The sequence below is a fragment of the Otolemur garnettii genome, unplaced genomic scaffold (genome assembly GCF_000181295.1).
Source record: "Otolemur garnettii isolate 467f Iridium unplaced genomic scaffold, OtoGar3 scaffold00016, whole genome shotgun sequence".
Taxonomy (NCBI): Eukaryota; Metazoa; Chordata; class Mammalia; order Primates; family Galagidae; genus Otolemur; species Otolemur garnettii.
This window is the reverse complement of record NW_003852411.1, coordinates 28,722,756-28,744,262: the sequence shown is the minus strand read 5'-3', so window position 1 is coordinate 28,744,262 and position 21,507 is coordinate 28,722,756. Positions and strand designations below refer to the sequence as shown.

Genomic DNA, 21,507 nt, shown 5'->3' with positions numbered 1-21,507 from the left:
AAAAAAAAAAAAAAAAAAAAAAGCAAGGTGTTAATGTGTGGGCAGTTTCTGATGTGAATAACAGCTTTGATTATTACAAAGATGATAATAGCTTTACCTCTTCTTAAAGAGGAATCTTTTCGAAATGTGTTTTTTTGGAAACAGTCCCACCATGACAGTGAAATGATTCTTATTAAATAATGGTCAGAAGATAATTCTTTTGGTGTGGCATATGGTTAAAGCCTGTTAGCAACACACTGCACCACAGGGCAGCTCCCTCAGCCACAGAGAATTGGTTGTTGCTACTGAAGTATCTGTGGCTTCACTGAGTGGACTATCTGTGGGACCTGCTCAAAGCCCTGCCACCCCCAGGATACCTCTAAGATGTAGACCTAGTGCAGTGTTCATCAGAGCCCTTATAGATTAGAGGAAGATGCAAAGAGAAGAAGTGAATGCCAGTTACATCGCTGAGACTGAAACTCCAGACATGCTTTGGGTTTTCAAAAGTTAAAAAGAAAAGGTACTTACACCTATTCAAATCCAAAATAAAGGACTTTTAAGCTAAATCTTGTATTTTATGATGAAACCTTCATTAGCACCTAGAATTTTCCCTTCTAAATCATATATACTTGTGTAAAAATCATTTTGCCGTTTATTTTATATTCTTTTTTTTTTTTGAGACAGTCTCACTATGTCACCCTGGGTAGAGTGTTGTGGTGTCACAGCTCACAGCAACCTCAAACTCTTGAGCTTAAGCAATTCTCTTGCCTCAGCCTCCCAAGTAGTTGGGACTACAGGTGCCCACCACAGCACCTGGCTATTTTTTTGTTGCAGTTGTCGTTGTTGTTTAGCAGGCCCGGGCTGGGTTTGAACCCAGCAGCCTGGGTGTATGTGGCCAGCGTCGTAACCACTGTGCTACAGGCGCCGAGCCTTTATTTATATTCTTAAAGGACGAAATGGCTGGCTGCAAGAATGTCAGAATAAATATTAGGACCTTGGGCATTGGAACTTCCTGGCCTATAATTGTTTTTAAGAAGGAGCAGTGGTAGCTTTTGTCTCCCAGTCCAAGGCCATTTTCACGCTCTGCGTGGTCAACAAGCTCAGTTGGTGGCATGTCACATTGTCCTCATGTTTCGTTTTTGTCCATTGCGCTTGATTTTTCACCCCTTCAGGTCTCTTGTGTCATATTTATGGCTTGGCATCAACACATGTCATTCAGTCAAGTATATTTTATAACTCCACCTCATTGTTATTGTTTGATTTGTTTTCATTCCCATTAATGCTTATTTATTCCCACATAGCAGTGCTACAGATGGGAAGTCAGAGACCATCACAGCTGATGTCAATTACAAGTAAATATCCTAGCCTGCCTACAGTGCTTGGTGATGGGGCTGTGCTTCCCTCTGTACTAACTGGCATTGTAGTTTAGCACTCTGCCTTTTCGGGGTCTGGAGGGAGGGTGGTTGAAGCTTTGATGGTGGTGCACTGCTTGTTGGTGGCAGTTATCTTTCTGGATGACACTAACTCAGAATCTCAGTGCATGCTGGAAGTGGGGAGCATGCTTTACTAAAGCATCCAACCAGGGACAAATTTACAGATGATGGATGGATAAGATCCAGGGAGCGGGTTACAGGCCAGGGCAAAAATTTGGATCTCAACTTATAGCTTTTAACGTAACATAAGCATAAACTAGATAATAACATTCTGAAGATGTATTATACTGAATTAGATATATACTGTCAGTGTAAAGGCTAACTGTTCCTGATGTATATAATGGCTCTTACTCCCACACTGATAGCTTTCATTTTGGCACTATGTATTGATTATAGCTAGTTACTGTCTTCTAAAAATCTTGTCTTAATAGTAAGTCATTTTTAGTTAGAAGTGACATGTATCCTTTCTCTTCTGGGTACTGATAGAGTTTGAAAAAGCCATTATCCTTATAGCTAAAGAGACAGCTTAATCTTCTTGTTATACTTTTAAAGCCATTAGGTTTAGCTTGATTTTAAGTTTTTAGGATAATTTGGGAAGTGTGTGCAGGGCAAGAGATCTGGGGGTGGAAGTCATCTCAGAAACAGTGGCACCGAAGTCAGTGGCACCCAGGTGCTTTTTCCTTCTTGAGCCCGTTCCCTTAGCCCAGTGGAGACAACCCCTTGTGAGTGTCAGTGTTTCTGGGAGGCAGCCCTGTGGACAAAGAAGTGCAGTCAAAGATTTGGTTAGTTTCTTCTAGGGGCCATAGATGACTGTTGCCCCTTTTCCCTTGGGAACTGGGATGCAGAGCCCTTTGTGACTTTTGGTCTCATCCATTTTTAATATGTGGAAGCAATTTAAGAAACAAATCTTTGACCTTAAAGTTTTTTAAATTGAACCACAGCTTTTAACTTAAAAGTAAAATAGTTTCTTAATTATGATGCTGAAAACAGCATCCAACTATCTTAGTTAAGATACAGAAAGTTAATATTATTTACACTTTTTAAGACATCTTTTTCTTTTATGTAGTCCCTTTCAGTTTACTTCCTTGTAGTCATTTGTAGAATAATTAAAGTGAAATTAAAGTTTGGCCCTAAAGGAGATCATGGACTTAGAAATAGTTCCTACTGAAATCCTTAGCACCAAAGGATGTCCTCAAACATTTGGAAACGGTTACTTAAAAGTGAGATCTGAAAAGGAAGTATTTTGTCCAAAAGGAGGAAGAAACATCATGGAGATATTTGAAAGGATGGAAGCAAGGGTGCTGAGTTTTGGCTAAATGACATTGTTTTATTTTTCACCTTAATATATACTTCAGTGTGAGCTACCAAAGAGTTGCTTAACTAAAGAATTGGGGGGGGGGGCAGTGGTGTTATTGGGATAATTTACCTATATTCCGAGATTTTACATTTGGTCACAGTAGTTTCTGTCTTCAGGGCATCTAACTTTACTAAGGTTGACTTTCTTAGTTTCTTGAGGTATCTTTGTGATACCTAGACAGGAAGGTTACATATTCAGGCCAGCTAAGTATGTGTTGCTCGGGTTCAAAACCACTTTCTCCTGGGTACACGGAATCTTTCAGAGGCTGAGGTGGGACTGGGCTGTATACATCTTACCAATGGGATGGGCCCTCATTTTTCCCATTTGGTGTAGTATGACTCTGAGCTGCTCCCAGAGGGTCTGAACTAGACCTCTTGATCTCTTGTGATAGAACCTGGCTCATATCTGGAGAGACTTGTACCTAGCCTGTGCCTTTTTTTCTCTCCTCATTAGTCTGTCATCTGTCTGCCCTCACAGTTCATTGATTTATTCAGCCAGTGTCCTGGGTGCTGAAGCAATTCACACAAGAGAATAAGTCCTTTCTTCACAGCTTACCAGGAGGTTCAAGATGCACATACATAACAATTAAGTAACATCATCAGGCAATATGCGATGATATGCTAAATGTGAGGTATAGATGATAAGTACTCTAGGAGGCAGTGACTTAGCAGGTATCTGATAAGTTTATTTTTATATGAATAGAGCAATAGGAAGCAATGACTCTGAAATGCAGTGGTCCAGGGAAGGTTGGGTTTGAGCTAAGTCTTGGAGGATGGATGTGGTTTTATAGTTAAAGGGACCATAGTTGAGAATGACTTGGAATAGTCGAGAGTATAACTAGCCAGATTTGAATGGAAAGTAGCAGGATAAGTGAGTTGGAATGGTATACAGAGAAAAATTGACCTGTGGCTAAACCCAGAAGCCTCTGATTTTATTGACTGCACCAACATGTGAGACTACATGCTTTTGGAAAAGCAAAGAAGAGGTACAGTTTGACCAAACAGTAGATTCTTGTGCATCCTGTATCATTTTGATAAGATTCTTGGAATGGCAAGTAACACAGAGGTCCACTGACTGTAAATGTATTAGAAACATAGCTTACTAACTTTTGTGTTAGATAATTTAGAAACTCAGGATTGCAAATGGCTGTAAATGTTAGATTGTGACCTAGAAGAAGCACATGGTGACTTTGGCCTTGCCTTTGCTTGGGTGCATTTTGGCTTAGGTCTTTTACAAAGGGAATTTTGGTAGTAGTGAAGTACTTTCAAACATTGCCTAAATCAGCTCATTTAGTCTAAAAGGTTTGGGTTGTACAGTAAAATAATATGCTGCGAAAAAAAAATTGACCTTTGAAGTAGTACTATCCGATAAAACTTGCTGCGATGAAGGAAATGTTCTAAATCTATGCTGTTTAATTTGGAAGTCATTAGGCATTCATGGTTCCTGAACACTTGAAATATTATTATGACAAAGAAACTGAACTTGAAATTTTTAATTAATTTTGAAAATCTTAATTTGAATTTAGGTAGCCACATGTGATGTTTGTCAACATCAAGTACCTACCTTGTGAGTCTGTGGCGAGGATTAAAACGAAATATGGAGGCTTCAAAGCACCTAGCAGTGGTTCTGGCACACAATATAGACTCAATAAGAAGTCCCTTTACCAAATGGGAACTGGGAGATGGTAAAAACTGAGATGTACATAAGGGGGTGGTAGTGTATCAAAATTGGCAAATTGCTGTAAAGAGCTACCAGTAACATGGGCGCTTGTTCCAAATAGTCTTTCTGGACATGAGAATTTTATGTTAACTTAATCCTCAGGGAATTTAGTGATGTGGGTAGTATCTGTTCCTTCTTTTAACTATAAGAATTTTGTTATCTAAGCTTCTCAGGAAAGTATGGTGTCTGTACTTTCACTCTAGCAAGTAACACAGGAAGCAACATCTTCAATACATACTTGGTTTTTTTCCTTTAGCTTGAAGGATGCGAATGATGTACCAATCCAGTGTGAAATCTCTCCTCTCATCTCCTATGCGGGAGAAGTAAGTTTGCTTTGTTTTTTTTTTTTCTCTATTCTTTTACAAAGTGTTGTGTATTTCAAAAATAGCTTAAAAAGTAGATTTCATTCTCATCAGAAAGAAATGATAAATATTTGAGGTGCTGGCTGTGTTAAGTCCACAATATATACGTGCATTGAAACATCACATTGTACTCCCACAAATATATACAATTATTATTTGTCAGTTAAAAATGAAATAAAACTTTTATAAAAGTAGGATTCTGGTGGTGGCTTATGTTTATGGTTCAGTTGTCCTTAGAGAAGACGGCAACATTTTCTGATGGCCCTGCCCTGAGGTTGAGCAGAGGAGCTTCTGAGTTCCTCTCCTTGAGAATACTGCGTGACTTTGCATCCAGCCCAACAATGAGCTAGTTTCCATTAACTGAAATCTATGATGTCTAGTCCATTTTACACACCCATTAAAATGCAAAAATAACATAAAATATTAAAAAATATAATCAGCCTTGTTTTTTCAGTAAATCATCTGACTCTTTAATGTGTGTAAATTTTGTTTCAAAAAGCTCTATTTTGTTTAGGTACTTAGTTCTATCACTTTTAAAACCAGGGGATTATAGGGACCCCACTATTGAAATTATGTAACATTTTTTCTGGAGATCCTGATCAATATTGCTTAGTTGTAGCTTCAGAGACAGCTGTCTTCCTTAGAGAGGTAACTATATAGAGAGATGATTATAGGAAAAAATGAATATCATATTATAGAAATTATAATCAGAATAATTTTTTATTCATTTGATGCTTCCATAAATTGATCATTAAGTCTAGCTTAAAAAGTATTTAAAATAGTTTTGACTTTTAAATTCTGCGTCTTGGTCCAGCTTTTGGTATTCATGCTTTAAATCATTATTACCACCACTAAGTCCAACATGACTGGTGCCCACTCACTAGTTTTTTTATTTTTTTAATTTTTTTTATTAAATCATTAGTGCATTTTATTAGACATTAGTGCATTTATGGGGTACAAGGTGCTGATTTTCTATACAAGTTGGAATGCTTACGTTAAACTGGTGAACAGAGCCTTCACCTCTGCAGATATACTGCATAGTCACCAGTTTTCTTATTGTGTTTCATTTCAATCCTTTTTTGCAGGGACTAGAAAGTTACGTGGCAGATAAAGAATTCCATGCACCTTTAATCATTGATGAGAATGGAGTCCATGAGCTGGTGAAAAATGGTATATGAACCAGATACCAAGTTCTGCCACGATGGAAATGGCTTTATTTTTGATAGACCAACTGTGAACCTATAGGACCTCTCCTGGAAGACTGAAGTTTGAATAGCCACAGGGTTTCATTTTACTCATTGAACTGTTGTAACTACTACAAACTTCCCAAGATTCTGATGACTGAACTACAGAGAACATTTTTATGATTCTCAACTCATTGAAGGTCTTATTTATATTTTTCAATTGTATAATTTTTTTCTCTCCCAAGCCAAGAAAAACATTGGTCATCCAGAAAATTTCCTACAGCTTAATGATGATGGCCAGGATGTTCGACATTATATTACTTGGGGCTGGAAGCATTTGTTTTTCAAGTTGTATATAGTAATAATGTCGTTGTATATGTCAAAAGGTTTCTATGGTACTAAAAGTTTGTTTTGTTTTACAAACATTAAACTTTTTTAAGAAAATAGGCAGTAAAATAAACTTATGTTCTTGCCTCTGGAGTGTCATTTGTACATTGAAGAAATTATTGGGAAAATAGGAAACTTGGGAGAAACTTTGAGATAAATGCACAAAAACAAATTGATGCTTCAGTGAGGTTGCAAAGTCATAGAACTTTTTCCAGTGAATATCTAACTTTGGACTTTTTCTTCTTATCACTTTATAATAGTGGCTCTTAACTAAAGATGATTTTGCCCCTGATAGGGCATTTGGCAATGCCTAAAGATATTTTTAGTTATTACAACTGGGACAGTGGAATGGTACTGTAGACATCTAATGAATAGAGACCAGCAATGTTAATAAACATCACATAATGCATAGGACAGTCTCCTGCAACAAAGAATTATCTGGCCTAAAATATTAATAATGTCAAGGTCGGGAAACCCTGTTTCAGATCATCCATTTATTCTCCCTATTCTCTTTTGCTCAAATATTTGGTGGCACTTAGGAATTCAAAAGAACATCATTCCAGCTTGAGGATTAATAAAGAGAAAGGTGGTTCTTTCTTTTTTTTTTTTTCTTTTTTTTTTTTTTTTTTTTATTGAATGGTAACTATGTACATTAATGCACTTCTGGGGAAAGGTGGTTCTTTAAATGTGAGCCATAGATCATTAGTAAGGGTTCTCTCTGTCTAAAATGCAATTTACATGAAAATACTGAGCTTTACAAATGCATTTTATATAACATTTAAGTTTTGACCAAAAGCATGACAGTTAACATCTGGATAGATGAAATAGTCTAAAAATTATGTTTAAAGAGAAGAGGCAAATCTTATTTTTTACTAACATTGTCACAAGATAGGATGCCATAGATGGGCCTTTTGTTTAAGGATCGGTGTTTTTTTTTTTTTGGAAGAGCTTGTGTTACTGATATATTCATCTGTCTAAAATTGTTTTTTGTCCTAAAATCTAAATAGTTCATCCAGCATATTTTGTTTTATTCTGATAACAGTCCAATTTTTGTTATTGTTATCCATTCTAGTTTCCAAAAATATTTGTAAAGTTTGAGTTCTTCTTGGAATGGGTTTTGAGTGGATTATGAGAATCAAACTGCAGAGTTTTTGGTTCCTAAACGATGTTACGATTCATCTCTTTTTTCCTGAAGCTTCCTTTGCTATTTTCTCTTTCCCTAGTTTTAAGATCATACTAGTAATGCTAGGGAAAGGGGGCAGTGAGTCTGCTGCAGAGGTGCAATGGGAAGGGAACCTTGGGTAGTTAGGGACAAAGAGTCTGAGAGTTGCTGAACTGAAATTGCTGAATTGTGAAACACATTACGTGTTTAGGAGTCCTTGTTACATGTTATAAATTCAGAAAATACAGAATTGGGTAAAATGATTATACAAATAGTCATTTGACAGTGTGATAGAATTTATATGACAGCTAATAGTCACTTTGAGTCCTGTCAAATCATACCTGTTGTGATTTAATAACTTAGAGTCACAAATGAACATATAAGCCCAATGGGTGTTTTAATATTTGATTTTCCTCAATTTCCCTCTTACCTCTCAAATTTGATCCAATTTTGATGCCTAAAAAGTAATTAATAGTGACCTCTATGGGAAGGTATGCAAAAAATTCCATTTTTGATTTCTAGCCCTTGTATTCCCAGAAATTTTGGCTGTTGGTAATTTTGAATTCATTTCTAATCCTAGCTTAACTGTCACCAGTGTTTCCTTTTGATGATTCATCATGGGATAGTCAGATCTCAGTTATCCAGGTTAAAAAAGGTAAGGAAAAATCACATAATCTAGGCGAGTGACTAAAATACAAATCATGCAATTAGCTTGGACGTCTGTTTTTCTACTGGCCAACACTGATGTTTTTGCAATTTATGAGCCTTTTTAGAGCCCTGATTTAGGAAAAGCATGTTGGGAAGTGATGAATGAATGAGTCACCCGTAAGGACTGAGCACTTAATCCCGTGTCCAAAATGATTAGAGGCACAAAAAGTATAACACAGACTCCTCTCTGTAAAAAGCTTGTTTTCTGGTAAAAATTAACCTGCTTAATACAATAAAGATAATTTAGAACAAAAATGTAAGGAATTCAGTAAGTATTAACAAAAAAAACGATCATTGCAAGCTAGAGTTTAGTGTGGCAGAACTCAACAACCACATTGTATTAGGTTTTCCAGAAAAACAGAACCAATAGGATACACATAAATACACGGAGAGATTTATTGTGAGGGGCTGGCTAATGTGGTTATGGAGGCTGAGAAGTCCCGTGATCTGCCATCTGCAGAGGCCTGAAAGCCAGGTGGTTTTGTGGGCCTTTCTTTCTCCTTCCTGTCTTCCTTTGTTAAAAGTGATTTTTGCTAGTGGTGTGTTTCAATTTCTTGCTTTTTATTTTTTTAATGTATCTGTTATAGGTTTTTTGATTTGAGGTTACCATGAAGTTTGCAAAAAGTGTTTCATGACCAGTTGTTTTAAATATGACAATTCTGCTTACAAACAAAAAAGGAGAAATGTAACAAATTCTACCTTTACTTCCGTGCCCCCAACTTTTTCTTTTGTTATTTCCATCCCTATCTTTTTATCCTATCTCTCAAAAATTTGTTATTTTTGTAGTTTTGTCTTTTAGTCTTTCTACTCAAAATATAAGTGGTTAATACAGCACAATCACAGCAATAGTATATTCTGTCCTCGTGTACTTCACCATTACCAGTGAGCTGTGTATCTACAGATGGCTTTTCATTACTCATTAATAGCCTTTTCTTTTATATTGAAGAGCTGCTTTAGCCTTTGTTCTGGGACAGATCTTGTTGATGAAATCTTTTGGTCTTTGTTTGGCAAAGTCTTGATTTCTCTTTCAGGTTTGGAGGTATTTTTTTCAGGACATAATATTCTAGGGTTAAGGTTTTTTTCCTTCAGCCCTTTGAGTATGTCATGCCACTCTCCTGGCCTGTAAGGTTTCCACTGAGAAATGTGCTGCCAGACACATCGGAGCTCATTTAATGTTAGATTTTTCTTTTTTTTTTTTTTTCCTTCCTTTTGCACTTTTTATTATGTGATCTTCGGGAGCTTGATTATGAAATGCCTTGAGGTAGACTTGTTTATGGTGTTCTATGACCTTGTACCTGAATATTGATATCTTTCTCTATGTTTGGAAAATTCTCTGTGATTTCTACCCCAGTATTTCTCTCCATCTCCTGCTTAGGACCAATAACCTTTAGGTTTGTCCATTTGAGGGTATTTTTTAGATCTTGTAGACATGCTTCCTTTCTGATTCTTCTTTCTCTTCTGAGTATGTATTTTTCAGATAGCATGTCTTCACGCTCACGAATTCTTCTTTCTGCTTGGTCAATTTTCTTCTTGAGAGACTCTGATGCATTTCTCAGTTTGCTAATTGAATTCTTAAGCTCCAGATTTTCTGCTTGATTTTTCATTTATTATTACAATCTCTGTGTTAAATTTCTCTGATAGGTTTCTTTATTCCTTCTCTGTACTGTTTTGAAGTTCCCTGAACTTCTCCAGGACAGCTATTTTGAATTCTTTGTCTGAAAGGTCATGTATCTTCATCACTCTGGGATTCTTCACCGGTTCCTTACTTAGTTCGTTTGGTGAGGTTATGTTTTCCTGAGTGTTCTTGATGCTTGTGGATGCTTAAGTATGCCTGAGCTTTGAAGAATTAGGTATGTGTTTTAATCTCCCCAGTCTGGACTTGTTTGAACCCATCCTTCTTGAGACAGCTTTCCAAATATTCAAAGGGAATTGAGTGTCGTGATCTAAGTCTTTTATCAATGCAGCCATGTTAGCACTGGGGTGCCCTAAACTCATTAGTATGAATCTTACCAATTCCCTGGTGGTACTTCCTTGGTGAGCTTGAGTCAGAAACGGGAGAATTCCCTGGATTGCTAGGTGAAGTCTCTCTCTCCTCTCTCTGTCCTGGGCTGCGGGAGTGTATAAAGAGTGATGTGGACACTGCCTTGTGGCCACCGGCACCAGGTCACATCTGAGCCAGCCCAAAGCCCTCAGTAACTGTTGCCTTGCTACCTCTGAAGTTTATTCAAAGCCCAAGGAGTTCTTTAGTCAGTGGGTGGTGAATCCTGCCAGGACAGGGTCCTTCCCTTCAGGGCAACATGTTTTCTTCTGGTCCGGTGGGTCCAGAAATGCCTTGCAGGAACTAAGGCCTGGACTTGGTGGCTTCAGGTGTCCTCTTTGTACTTTATTTTCCTGTGACTGAGCTTGTACTTAAGTTGCAAAACAAAGTCCTCTGAGCTATTCCCTTTCCTTTCTCCAAGTAGAAGAGGACCCCTGAGCCACATAGCCCAGAAATGGGGGATGAGAGTGACCTAGGCACTGGCTGACCACCCCTGCTGGTGTCTTACTGGGTCACGTGCTCCTTGAGTCCACTGGCTCTGAGCCAGCAGCCTCAGGAATTGCTCCAGGGCTGCAGCCTCTGTGGTTGAATTGCCTTAAGAAGTTAATCCAGGTCCCAGGCAGCTTGTCAGGTGGTGGTGGGGCTTGCCAGAACTCAGAACTCGGATTTCTGAGGCAGAAGATTTCTTTCTGGTTCTGCTCATCTAAATGCTCCAGCAGTGGGTGCAGGCAGAATTATGCCCTTGTGCTGTGACAGAGCAGCTCTGAGTTTGAACTCAAAGCCCACGATCATTTTGCTTTCCCTCCCTGGGACACAGAGATTCTCTTTCCAGTCCACATGCTGGTGTTGAACCTCTCGGCATGAGGATAGGTGGTGTAGGCAATGCAAGATTATCTTTTCTGCCCTCTTCAATGCCTTTCTCCTTGATAGAATGTTAAAATCATGTTGTATAATTACTCATCGAGTATTTGGCTCTTTGGAAGGTATTTGCTTGAGTGAACAGTTGTTGAATTTGGTGTTTATGTGGAGGGACAATTGCTGGAGGTTTCTACTCAGCCATCTTCTCCACCGCCTCTCATAATATGCCTTATTTTTGAAGGACCCCACTTAGCAGATACAAATTTTTTTTCCTTTGACAGTTCTCTTAAACATACATACCCAAGAATCATTATTACAGGGCTATGTTTCTTGGTGGACAAACTCAAGTGTCATTTTTTTTTTATTATTCAGATCAAAAAATTTATAACCAATGGTTATCTAAGGACTGTGATTCTTTGAGCGCTTGTTCATCCTACTTGAATGAACCTAAAAGGTAAGTGATGACATTGGGCTCAGCAGGTTGCTACTGCTTTATGGTGTTGTAGGAAGATGAGGCCGAATGGAGAGAAAGAGCAACCAGACACCATGTTTAAAAGATGAAGGGCTAAATGTAGAATATAAATAAATGTCTTAACACACTAACTAAGAAAATGCCATGAAGGCTATGTTAACCAGTTTGGTGAAAATATTTCAAATTGTATATAAAACCAGCACACCGTACCCCATGACTGTGTTAATGTACACAGCAATGATTTAATAAAAAAATATAAAATAAAAGATGAAGGGCTTGGTGGTGCCTGTGGCTCAGTGAGTAGGGCACCAGCCCCGTGTATCAAGGGTGGTGGGTTTGAACCCGGCCAAACTGCAACAAAAAAATTGCTGGGTGTTGTAGCAGGTGCCTGTAGTCCCAGCTACTCAGGAGGCTGAGGCAGGAGAGTTGCCTAAGCCCAGGGCCTGGAGGTTGCTGTCAGACCAGCTGGAGCAGCAGCAGACGCAGAGTCCCAAAATGGCCATGCTCGCCAACTGACCTGGTCTTTTTTAATCCCCAGTCAAAAAGTTCTAGCCCATGGGTACCTTTCTCATTGGTCAGTTTGAATCAAGCTGGAGAAGTGGGTTCCGGCTTTTACAGAACCGAGGGCTTTACAGAAGTTGGAAGCAAGAATTAGTTTCCAGGTCCCAGGAAGTTAAATTTCTACAAATTCCTAAGAGCTGAGTTACCACTTGTAGGTGTATCCTTGGAGTCTCCTTGAGAAGACCTCTGCTCTCTGAGACTTCACTTTATCTGGGTATCCTCTCTCCATAGGAACACAAGAGCTGAGGCCCAAAGGCCCCAATGTTTGCTGTATTTCAAAGATCTCCTAACATATTCTGTCTTTTCTTGCTCTCCATACTCTCAGAAGGTTCTCTACCGGAAAACACTGTTTAACTTCAGGAGCAATACTCTACCTAGTATTCACAAATCAACCCTTGACTGAAAGCATAATGAAAATATCAATTTTCAGTTGGCAGGCCAAATAAAACTTCTATTTTAGACATTTTTCCTTATTTTTTTCAAATGTGTAATTGAAATTATGATGATAGTTTCACATTTCCATAATCTATTTCTTTCTCTTTTTATATTGCATCTGTTTAGGTTCTCAAACCCAGAATACCAATTTTATTTTCATTTGATTCTTTTCTTCTGAAAACTGCAAATTAAGTCCTTTTATATTATTCCAAAAACAGGCTTGCTTTCTTTCCTCCATCCCTGGCTTCTCAAATAATTGCTCCTTTGTGAAGAACCGAACAATAGCAAACCACTGGTAATCTGTTGCTGGTTTAAGTCCTATATTTAACCAGCAAGTTGTTTAATCAGAAACATAATCTGACCTTTTGGGTAAACAAATTTTGTTTAATGTGACAGCCATACAGCTCCGTGTCTGGTTGAGACATTCTCACTTACCTTCCCCTCCACAATAGAGACTTTTTAGTATAAAATAGGACACACCAAAATTATATCATGGGATATAATTGAAGTGGAAAATAAGAGCTTAACCAATATTTTATTTTCATTATTCACAGAAGGGTTTTGGAGTGGCTGCTTTTTCTACTTTTTCATTTCCTTTGAAGTACAGAATCTTTCATTATTGTCAAATGTACATTTTTGGATATGATTATGTAATATTATGTTTCAAAATTGAATGTTTTGTGGGTTGTTTTTAGAGATTAATTGATTACAAGGTAAAAATAAAACTGCTAGAGAATTGAGCGCGAGAGGCGGGAGCCCCATTAAGTGGACTTGCTCCTCGGCAACCTTCATTTCTTAACTTTTGTGGGTTTCCCTTGTGTTCTTTTTACCCCTTCTTGAATCACTTCAGATTTTGATCAGTTTGTTGGTTCCTCTTCACAGCATCTTCTGTGTGATGGTTGCCCCCAGCTGGATTTGGAATCAAGTACTTGGGTTCTCATCCTCCCTCTTTATTAACCAGTGTAGCCTGAGGCCAGACATCTATTTTTCTGAGCCTCAGTTTCCTTCTCTATAGAATACAAGAGGGAGTGCATATGTTTTGGAGGTGGCTTGAATTCAATGAACTTCAAGACCTCTTCAGGCTATTACTTTATAATTTTCTGTGACTCAGAGCATCAATCTTTCTGGTTCTGCAAGCCTTAATTATCTAGTCATTTTGACTTTCCTGATTTCCTGATCTTTCTTTATATTTCCATATGTGTATATATTTAATGTATGTGGATACACACACACACATGTATCTTATGTTTCCTATATTCTAGGTAGTTAACATTTATTGAGTGGTTAGTATAAGGCAGATACTATTGTATCTGCTTTAAATTTATAAACTCATTTAGCCCTCACAATCACTCAGGGTATGTCGCAGGGAAATGCACAGACAGGTTAAATAAGATCATCCTGACAGCCAGCAGCTGAACTAAGATTCAAATTCAAGTAGTCAGGTGCCAGAATAAGATCTTTAATCTTTATACTATACAGCTTTTTATGTAAGATTTTTACATTCCACTTTTGGAGTAGTCTTGCCCAAATTCTCACAGTGAGTCAGTGGCAGAATGTGGATTAGAGTCTGGAATCCTGACTCCTTATCGTATTGTCATACTGCTCACGTCCCTTTATTTCTTGGGTTCTTCTCGGTGCTGGAGAGGTAAGGAGACGTCTCAGGGCTACACAGCCATTTCCTTTCTTCCTGGCTGGTCAGGAGGAATTGGCAGGTGGGGGAGTGGCATTGAGTTTTGGGAGACAGAGAAGGCAAGGACAGAGTGTGTCCTAAGCCCACTCAGGGAGGTACTAGGACCAGGCTGGCCCCTAGTTTGGGTCCCGCCCATCACTAGAAGCCTCGGTTACTGGCTTAAGGAGGGGACTTCTTCAGTGCGGCTGGGACTGGAAGCCGCTACCACCTTGTTTTTCTTTCGCCACCTTGACTCACCCTCCAGTGGTGGAGGCAGATCAGGGCCAATGAGGCCTGAAATTCTGTGTTCCTCAATGTGAAAATCATATTCTGTGCCCTGTGGAAGCACAACTTGTTTTGAGAACAAAGATTACAATTCATTGCCAGCCTGAGTCTGGACGGGGGGTTTCTGAAGAGATAGGTGCGTTAACGCCTCCCAAGCACCAAAGTCTCATCCCTCCACATTCTGATGCCACCTACACATCCCCACTTCATCTTCAGGCAAGTTTTCTTTCTCAGTTATGAGATTTTGACACCCCATGCTGCATTAGCTACAGTGCCATCAGCTTATTGAAGTAAGGACTGCTGAAAGAGCTGGGTACCCTGGAACTCCTGCATCTCCCCCACTTTTTTCTTTTTAGTCCTTGTTCCAGAATGGACCTGAGAGCTCTAGGAGCTTCTGTGTTCATCTCTTCCCACTGACTCCCAAGGGTGACTTCTAGAACAGGCAAGGGGTGTTCTCTCTGGTCTTCTTTTGTCTTTTTTGTTTAGGATACAGACATTCTCAGCTTCCTCCCATAGGTCTCATCTCAGTTATATTCATTCATCCAACATTCAACAAATATGAGTCCTGGCTATATGCCAAGAATGGTTATAAACACTTGGAAATATGTCGGTCAACAAAGTGCATGGTGCTCGTGGGTATAAAGAAGTAGACTATATAGTGTGTTAATAAACTCTAAAATGAAACAATATATGTATAGGAAAGAGGGACAGAAAGTGGTGGTGGGGACAAGCTATAAGAAAGGGATGATGGATTTCATCGGTAAGGTGACAATTGAGTAAAGATGATTAGGAAGGGAGAGAGCAAACTGGGTGGCTACACCGGGAAAGCAGCCCATGCAGAGGGATGGCAGGTGCAGCCCCAGGGCGGCATCTGGCATCTTGTGTAATCTGATTAGTAGGAGAAGGGTGGAGCTGCCTGAGATGGGCCATGGTTTAGGAATACTCTGTGGCGAACTGGTGCCCTGTACGCTGTACCAGGCCTACCAATTGGTGGAAGATTTAAATGGCAATGAAAGGCCTGGAATCTAAGGAAGGAAGGACACAGTCTGGGCAAGAGGTTGGTGATGCGTGGAGAGAGCATATCCCACAGGAGGGATAGCAAGAGTGGTGGCGATTTTCCCATTTCTCCTCCGCTCTAAGTATCCTGTGCTCTGATCTGTGCTGTCAGAATGGGTCTCAGCAAACCACATTCAGAGATTCCTTTACCAACAGGCTTCCTCTCAGATTCTGCCAATAGGAGGCAGGAGGCAGAGAGGAAAGAGTCATTTTCTGTTTTTGATACAGTGTCAATGTCATTGCTCCTGAAGTAGCACTTGGCCCCAGGAGAGGCAGTTCACACCACTGTGGCAGCTGGTTCAGCTTCTAGCTTCTTTCCACATTTCCGGACGCAGCCTCACCTTGTCTCCGAGGTCTGAGCTCTAGCTTCCTGGTGCCCACTTCTTCCAGCTCCTAAGTTCTCACGGCCCCCAGCCCTCCCCTTTTGATCCTTGTGCATGAGGATGGTAACTGCTTCCTGGGGTTATTATTTCTGCTCAAGCCAGCCCTCCATCACCTGTGATATAATTCCTTACATTCAGTTTTTTCTTTTGAACCCTAGGTGTGGTGTCTGCTTTCCCTGACAAGATCCTGATTGATTCAGGAGTTCAGAGCAATAGGAAGGTGTCACTCAGGAATCCAGGCAAGTAGGTAGTTGTTAACCAGTAGCCAAAGAGTTACTGGGACAGCCAACATCTGTCTCTGCTGGTTCCTGTTCTGTCCTGAATGGGATAACAACACCCACCTTCTATTCTTGTTAAAGTATTAGCTGATTTACCAGAAGAGACACCTGTACAGAGACCTGAAAGGAGTCTGATTGAGGTTACAGAACTCTGTGCGATACAGTTTAAGTGACAAATGGGGATGTATTATAAGGACAAAGAGGCTCATATGGAATCCAAGTGCAGGGAGAGCATATTGATTTCAGGAAGAGTTTGGGAGTGGAAACTAGAAAACTGTCAGATTCCTCACTTGCCTGTGCATTTTCCTGCATGTCAACTTGACTCTTCTCTCTCTGTAGACCAGCTTTCTTGGCTTCTACAGCCCAGACAATATTATCACCTGTGGCTTAAGATTGATAACCTCGTCCTCCTAAGAAACTAGTCCAGACCAGACATGGAACCCCCTTGGTCCATTTTCAAATTTTATGAAACAGATTTTCTTGTGTCTATGGAACAGAATTCAAAGACACAGCTTGGGACAGGTGTCTATTCTTGAATCTTTCATTAAGGGTCAAGGAAAGGGAGGCTATATAATCCCAGCATGGATTCTGGTAGTCCAGCCCTAGGATAGGGGGCTGTATCAAGGTCACTGTGGACTGAGAAGACCAACAAACATCTACTGTGGTGGGTGAAACTTGGAATGGAGGCTAAGACCTGATGTAGGTCTTTAGTCCCAGACAGACTAACCACAAATGTACAGAGTCTTCCACTTCAGGCTCCAAGTGATTCTAAGAAAGTGGGGGAGGGAGGATGAGACCGGATCTGCAGGGGAGGATCACGGGCTCAGCAGGAAGTGGGAGAGCTGTGGACTCAGGACCCATCCTCCATCCACTCTACCAGATCCCTCAAGTATATTCCAGATTTCTCATGAAAAAAGTTGATTCTCCTTCTAATCTTCATTCTGTTGAAGAAAATAGGCTCCCCATGGACTAAGCAAAGAATGAGAGATTGCAAGTCTTGATCTATGTTCTCAGAAACTGCTGAAACCCCACGGGGCAATCTTCTCCAGAATCCGTCCTCCTCCACCCGCTCCCCTAACCCCCATTTGGTATAGGGATGCCTTACTTATTTTTTCCCTATTTATTTTGTTGTCCTCAAATATCTTAAATATTTAAAATAAAAATATTTTCCCACAAGAATGGAAAGGCAACTATCCAATGTACTCACTACTAACATGAAGCCAGTAGAAGAACTAATACACACCCACACAAAAGGAAACATTCGATTCAAGTTGAGGGAGGGGGAGGAAGGAGGGGGATTTGTGTGAGCCCACCTAATGGCACAATGTAAGGGATATGGCACACCTCCCCGCTGCAGACGACAGCTACATCTAGGACTTTACCTAAAAAACAAATCACTGTAACCTAATTGTTTATACCCTCATATTAGTCTGAAATAAAAAAAGGTAGAAAAAAGGAAGGAAAATAAAAACATTTCGTGCAACTGGATTCTTCTTGGGACATGAAAGGCCTTGGAGAATACAGATTCCACCCACAAAGCTAGCATCCAAGCCTTCCCGGAAGCAGACAGGATGACATAGAATCTGGTCTTTATCTTGAAAGGCAATTTGAGTGCTGCTGGACATTCCAAACTGGACTTGTACATGGAAAAATAACATTGGTGCTATAAATTTCTTTCTGCCTTGAAATATGCTGTGTATTAGAAATCGAGAGGTGATGTTTATGGTGTAACTCAGGGCAGTGGATAGAATTATTCCTTGAGGGTTGAACAACAGAACATAGGCACACAAAGCCTCTGATGTAAGATGTTTACTGCAGCGGTTCTCAACCTATGGGTTGCGACCCACAGGAACTGTATTAAAGGGTCATGGCATTTAGGAAGGTTGAGAACCACTGTTTTAGAGGACAAAATCATTTTTAATGATTATTTAGATGCTTCCTTCTTCCTTCTAATAAACAATTACAAATATTAACTTTTTCAACTTCCAGTGTCCTCTAGAGAGAGATGAGAAAAGTAGGGCTAATCCCTAAAAACAAAGCTCAAATAACTGAAAGTCCTTTGATCTTCCAAATTTCTTAGATCAGGACACTCAGAGGGAACTACGTGGTTTCTCTCACAGATGCTGGAAAAACTCCAGCCTGGAAGCCAGGCGAGCTGAGGGTCTTCAAGTTTCATAAGAAGGTTTTCATGATGTATGCGATGATTGCTCCAAAGTGAGTCCGGGCATGGAAAATAGGACTTTGCTCAAAGTCCAGTCTGCTCTGACCTGTGGGGGTCTGAGGAGCCAGGGGATGGTTTAACTAGCTCAGGGGAGTGTTGGCTCAGAACAGAAAGTACAAATGGCAGCAGGAGAGATTCAGGATAGATAATAAAGCAGAATCTTTGACACTAAGTGTTAATAACACTCAGGCTATGCAAAGATCCTGTTCTCTGGAGATCTTTAAAAGTGTGTTGCTTTCTTACCTGACAGGGATGGTTTCGGGTTCCAGTCTGTATCCACAGTAGTAGCCCCAGATGATGCTATGAAGTACATTGTTTTAAAGACTCACTCTGTAGCCCTCATTCTTCTCGGGGAATCTAAAGCTGAGTAACAGTTCTGAGGTTTTCCGTGCCTATTTTTTCACCCTTCCTCTCCGAGTTTCTGCCAAGGTGAGGAATGATTACTCTTTCTCCACAGTGAAAAAGGAAATGAAAGAACAGCACAGCAGGCAGGGAGACCAGATAACCTCATTCACTAGAACTAGGTGGGATCGGGAGTCTAGAGAGGCTCTGGGAAGAGTCTAGTGGTGCCAAATGGCAGAAGGAGCCCAGAGAATCACAGGGACTGATTCTCTGTCATTTGCCAGTGAAAAAAAAAGTCTAATATGTTACCAATTCCTAGAGTTTCCTTTTCCTTGTTTGTAAAATGAAGATGTAACTATCTGCCCTGAGTACGGGCTGTCTGAGGATCAGATGAAGTCATGTCTGCAGGAACACTCCTTAAACTGTGAAATATTATATGTGGCATTGTTAAAAAACAAGCAAATAAGAATCTTATTTTGGCCATTAACCTCAACCTCCTCTTTACTCAGCTTTTCAGTTCATCCGTGGGAGAGTCACCAGACAGACTGATTTGAGTTTTCTGGTTTTGATTTCTTGTTTCTTTCTGGTAGAAGTATGGCGGAGCAGTGACAGAGTCAGTGACAGGCTTCAGGAGAGAAAAGGATGGGAAGGGAAAGGACCTAGATGATTCTTCATACTGATAACAAGAATTCAATCCCTGAAAAACTAAGAATTAAGAATTTCCCACCTGCTCTGAAATCATCTATTCACTACCCAAGAATAAAGCACTTTACTGGTAACACACACACGTATTCTAGCTCCATCACGTTATTATCTTGGGCAAGTTAACCCCTCTTCGCTTTTAGTTCCCTAGATGGACATTGGGGAAATAATAGTACCTATCCCACAAAATTCTTGGGAGAATTAAATAAACTAATAGAGTTTAGAGTTAAAATTATCTTTCAAAGATCTTTCAATCCCTCATAGAGACAGTATCCATGCTTTTGTGGATAGAACTTCATGAGATAATTCATAGGCACACTAAGGTTCAAGAATCATGAGCTAAATTCAGCAGAAACTGAATGCAAGTCTGTGTATAGCTATGTGGACATTTGGACTATTCTGCTTTTACAAAAACCAGAGTTCCTCTATATGGACTTTTTTTTTTTTAAATTAAACCTTTATGCCTTAATATGTGTCAATGAATTTGTCTGTGATGGACAGATTAACCGGGAGTCTTATTTTAAGAATTAGGTTCTAAAATTGGTGCTTTAGTTAAGTGTGTGCACAATACAAGTCTAGTGAATGTGAGGTTGATACAGGACAGGTGGCCCCCAGACAGCTCAGCCGGGCGGGCTGGAGGACCTGCCGCCTTCGCCTTGGCAGTGGGTGTTGGTGCGGCGGCAGCCGGCAGAGGAACCAGTGGGCGGGAGCTTAGGCAAGGAGGGGGAGCCTCCCTCTCCCACCGGAGGCTCCAGTAGCCACAGGGACCAGACAACTGCTGGGGAGATACCCGCACCTTGGTGTCTGCTTCCCTTTAAGCCTATGACTAAATACGGAACCCCCATTTCCTATGCCTAGGTCAATTTCATGTAAGTTTCCTAGGCCTCAAATTGGTGAATGGACTGTGTCCTTACAGTAGTACATTCATTCACTTTGCCCCAGTGGAAGGGACTGGTTCATTCATTTCCTGGCCTCATGTAGAAAGAACCCACGCACCTATATATACCGTGAGACGGAGAGAGAGAGAGAGATGGAGAGAGGAAAACAGAGAGAGCTTTTCTCTCTCAACTTGGGTTTTCTCTCCCTACTGGGAACTTCAGTGTTTTTGCATTCTTTTCTGTAAATAAATTCTGTCTTACCACTGATCTGTGGTCCACAGATTTATTCTTCAAATCACCGAGAACCTAAAAGTCCGGTATCGAGGTTTTCTGGCTTTGCATCAGTGAGGCACAATTTCTTTAAAATCCGTGGATTGTCAGGTTTGGTTAACTATTGGGGCAGCACACAACATAGGGGTGTTCTCTAACGCACAGCACCACTTCTCAGAGAATTGACTCACTTATGAATGTGGGCCCGTGGAGCCATATTCACGTGGTCACCCTGCACGGTTTAGTGCTCAAGTGGATGCCAGGATGAAACACGTCTGACCAATCCGAGTCTTCATCACGGGATTCTGGAAATGGCTCTAATAAAATCTGAAATTCTCTTGTGTTCATTGAAGAGATATAAATTTGAGAGCTATGGTAAGTAATGTGTGAAAAGAAGCAGGAAAGAATGGGTTAAAGAAAGACCTGCAGAGATAGGCAGAGGAGACCGAGAGAGAAGTGAGAAATGAATGAAAGAGAGAGGAAACAAGAGAATGAGGAGAGGAGAGGAGAGAAGAGGATGGAAGAGACGAGATGAGAAGCGGAAATGGAATCCTGGGTTACTGGTAGCTAATTTCTGGTTCTAATCCTTGTGAAGCTTAAGCGAACCACATGAGTTTAGTTCATGTGAATATCCATGTGTTCTTTTAAGGTATGCTTGTGTTTTTGAAGTTAGCTAAATTCCTTTTATTCTCATACTTCATTTTCTCTCCTAAGGCATCACAAATGTGCCCGCTTCTAGCTATTTCTAGACAGAAATACTCAAGTGAT

At 40.1% G+C, this 21,507-nt stretch overlaps 1 protein-coding gene across 2 annotated transcripts in view; it reads left to right on the top strand.

Annotated features, from left to right (window-relative positions):
* UAP1 (UDP-N-acetylglucosamine pyrophosphorylase 1) overlaps positions 1-6,514 on the top strand; it is a 33,737-nt gene extending 27,223 nt beyond the window's left edge. The window contains exons 9-11 of one of the 2 annotated variants that reach the window (XM_012802695.2): positions 1,284-1,331; positions 4,745-4,811; positions 5,936-6,514. In XM_012802695.2, coding sequence (XP_012658149.1) covers positions 1,284-1,331; positions 4,745-4,811; positions 5,936-6,028 — 208 coding nt within the window. In that variant the 3' untranslated portion in view covers positions 6,029-6,514. Of the gene's footprint in view, positions 1-1,280; positions 1,332-4,744; positions 4,812-5,935 lie in introns of both variants that reach the window. The other variant, XM_012802694.2, reaches the window with a different exon arrangement.
* Positions 6,515-21,507: the final 14,993 nt, after the last annotated feature.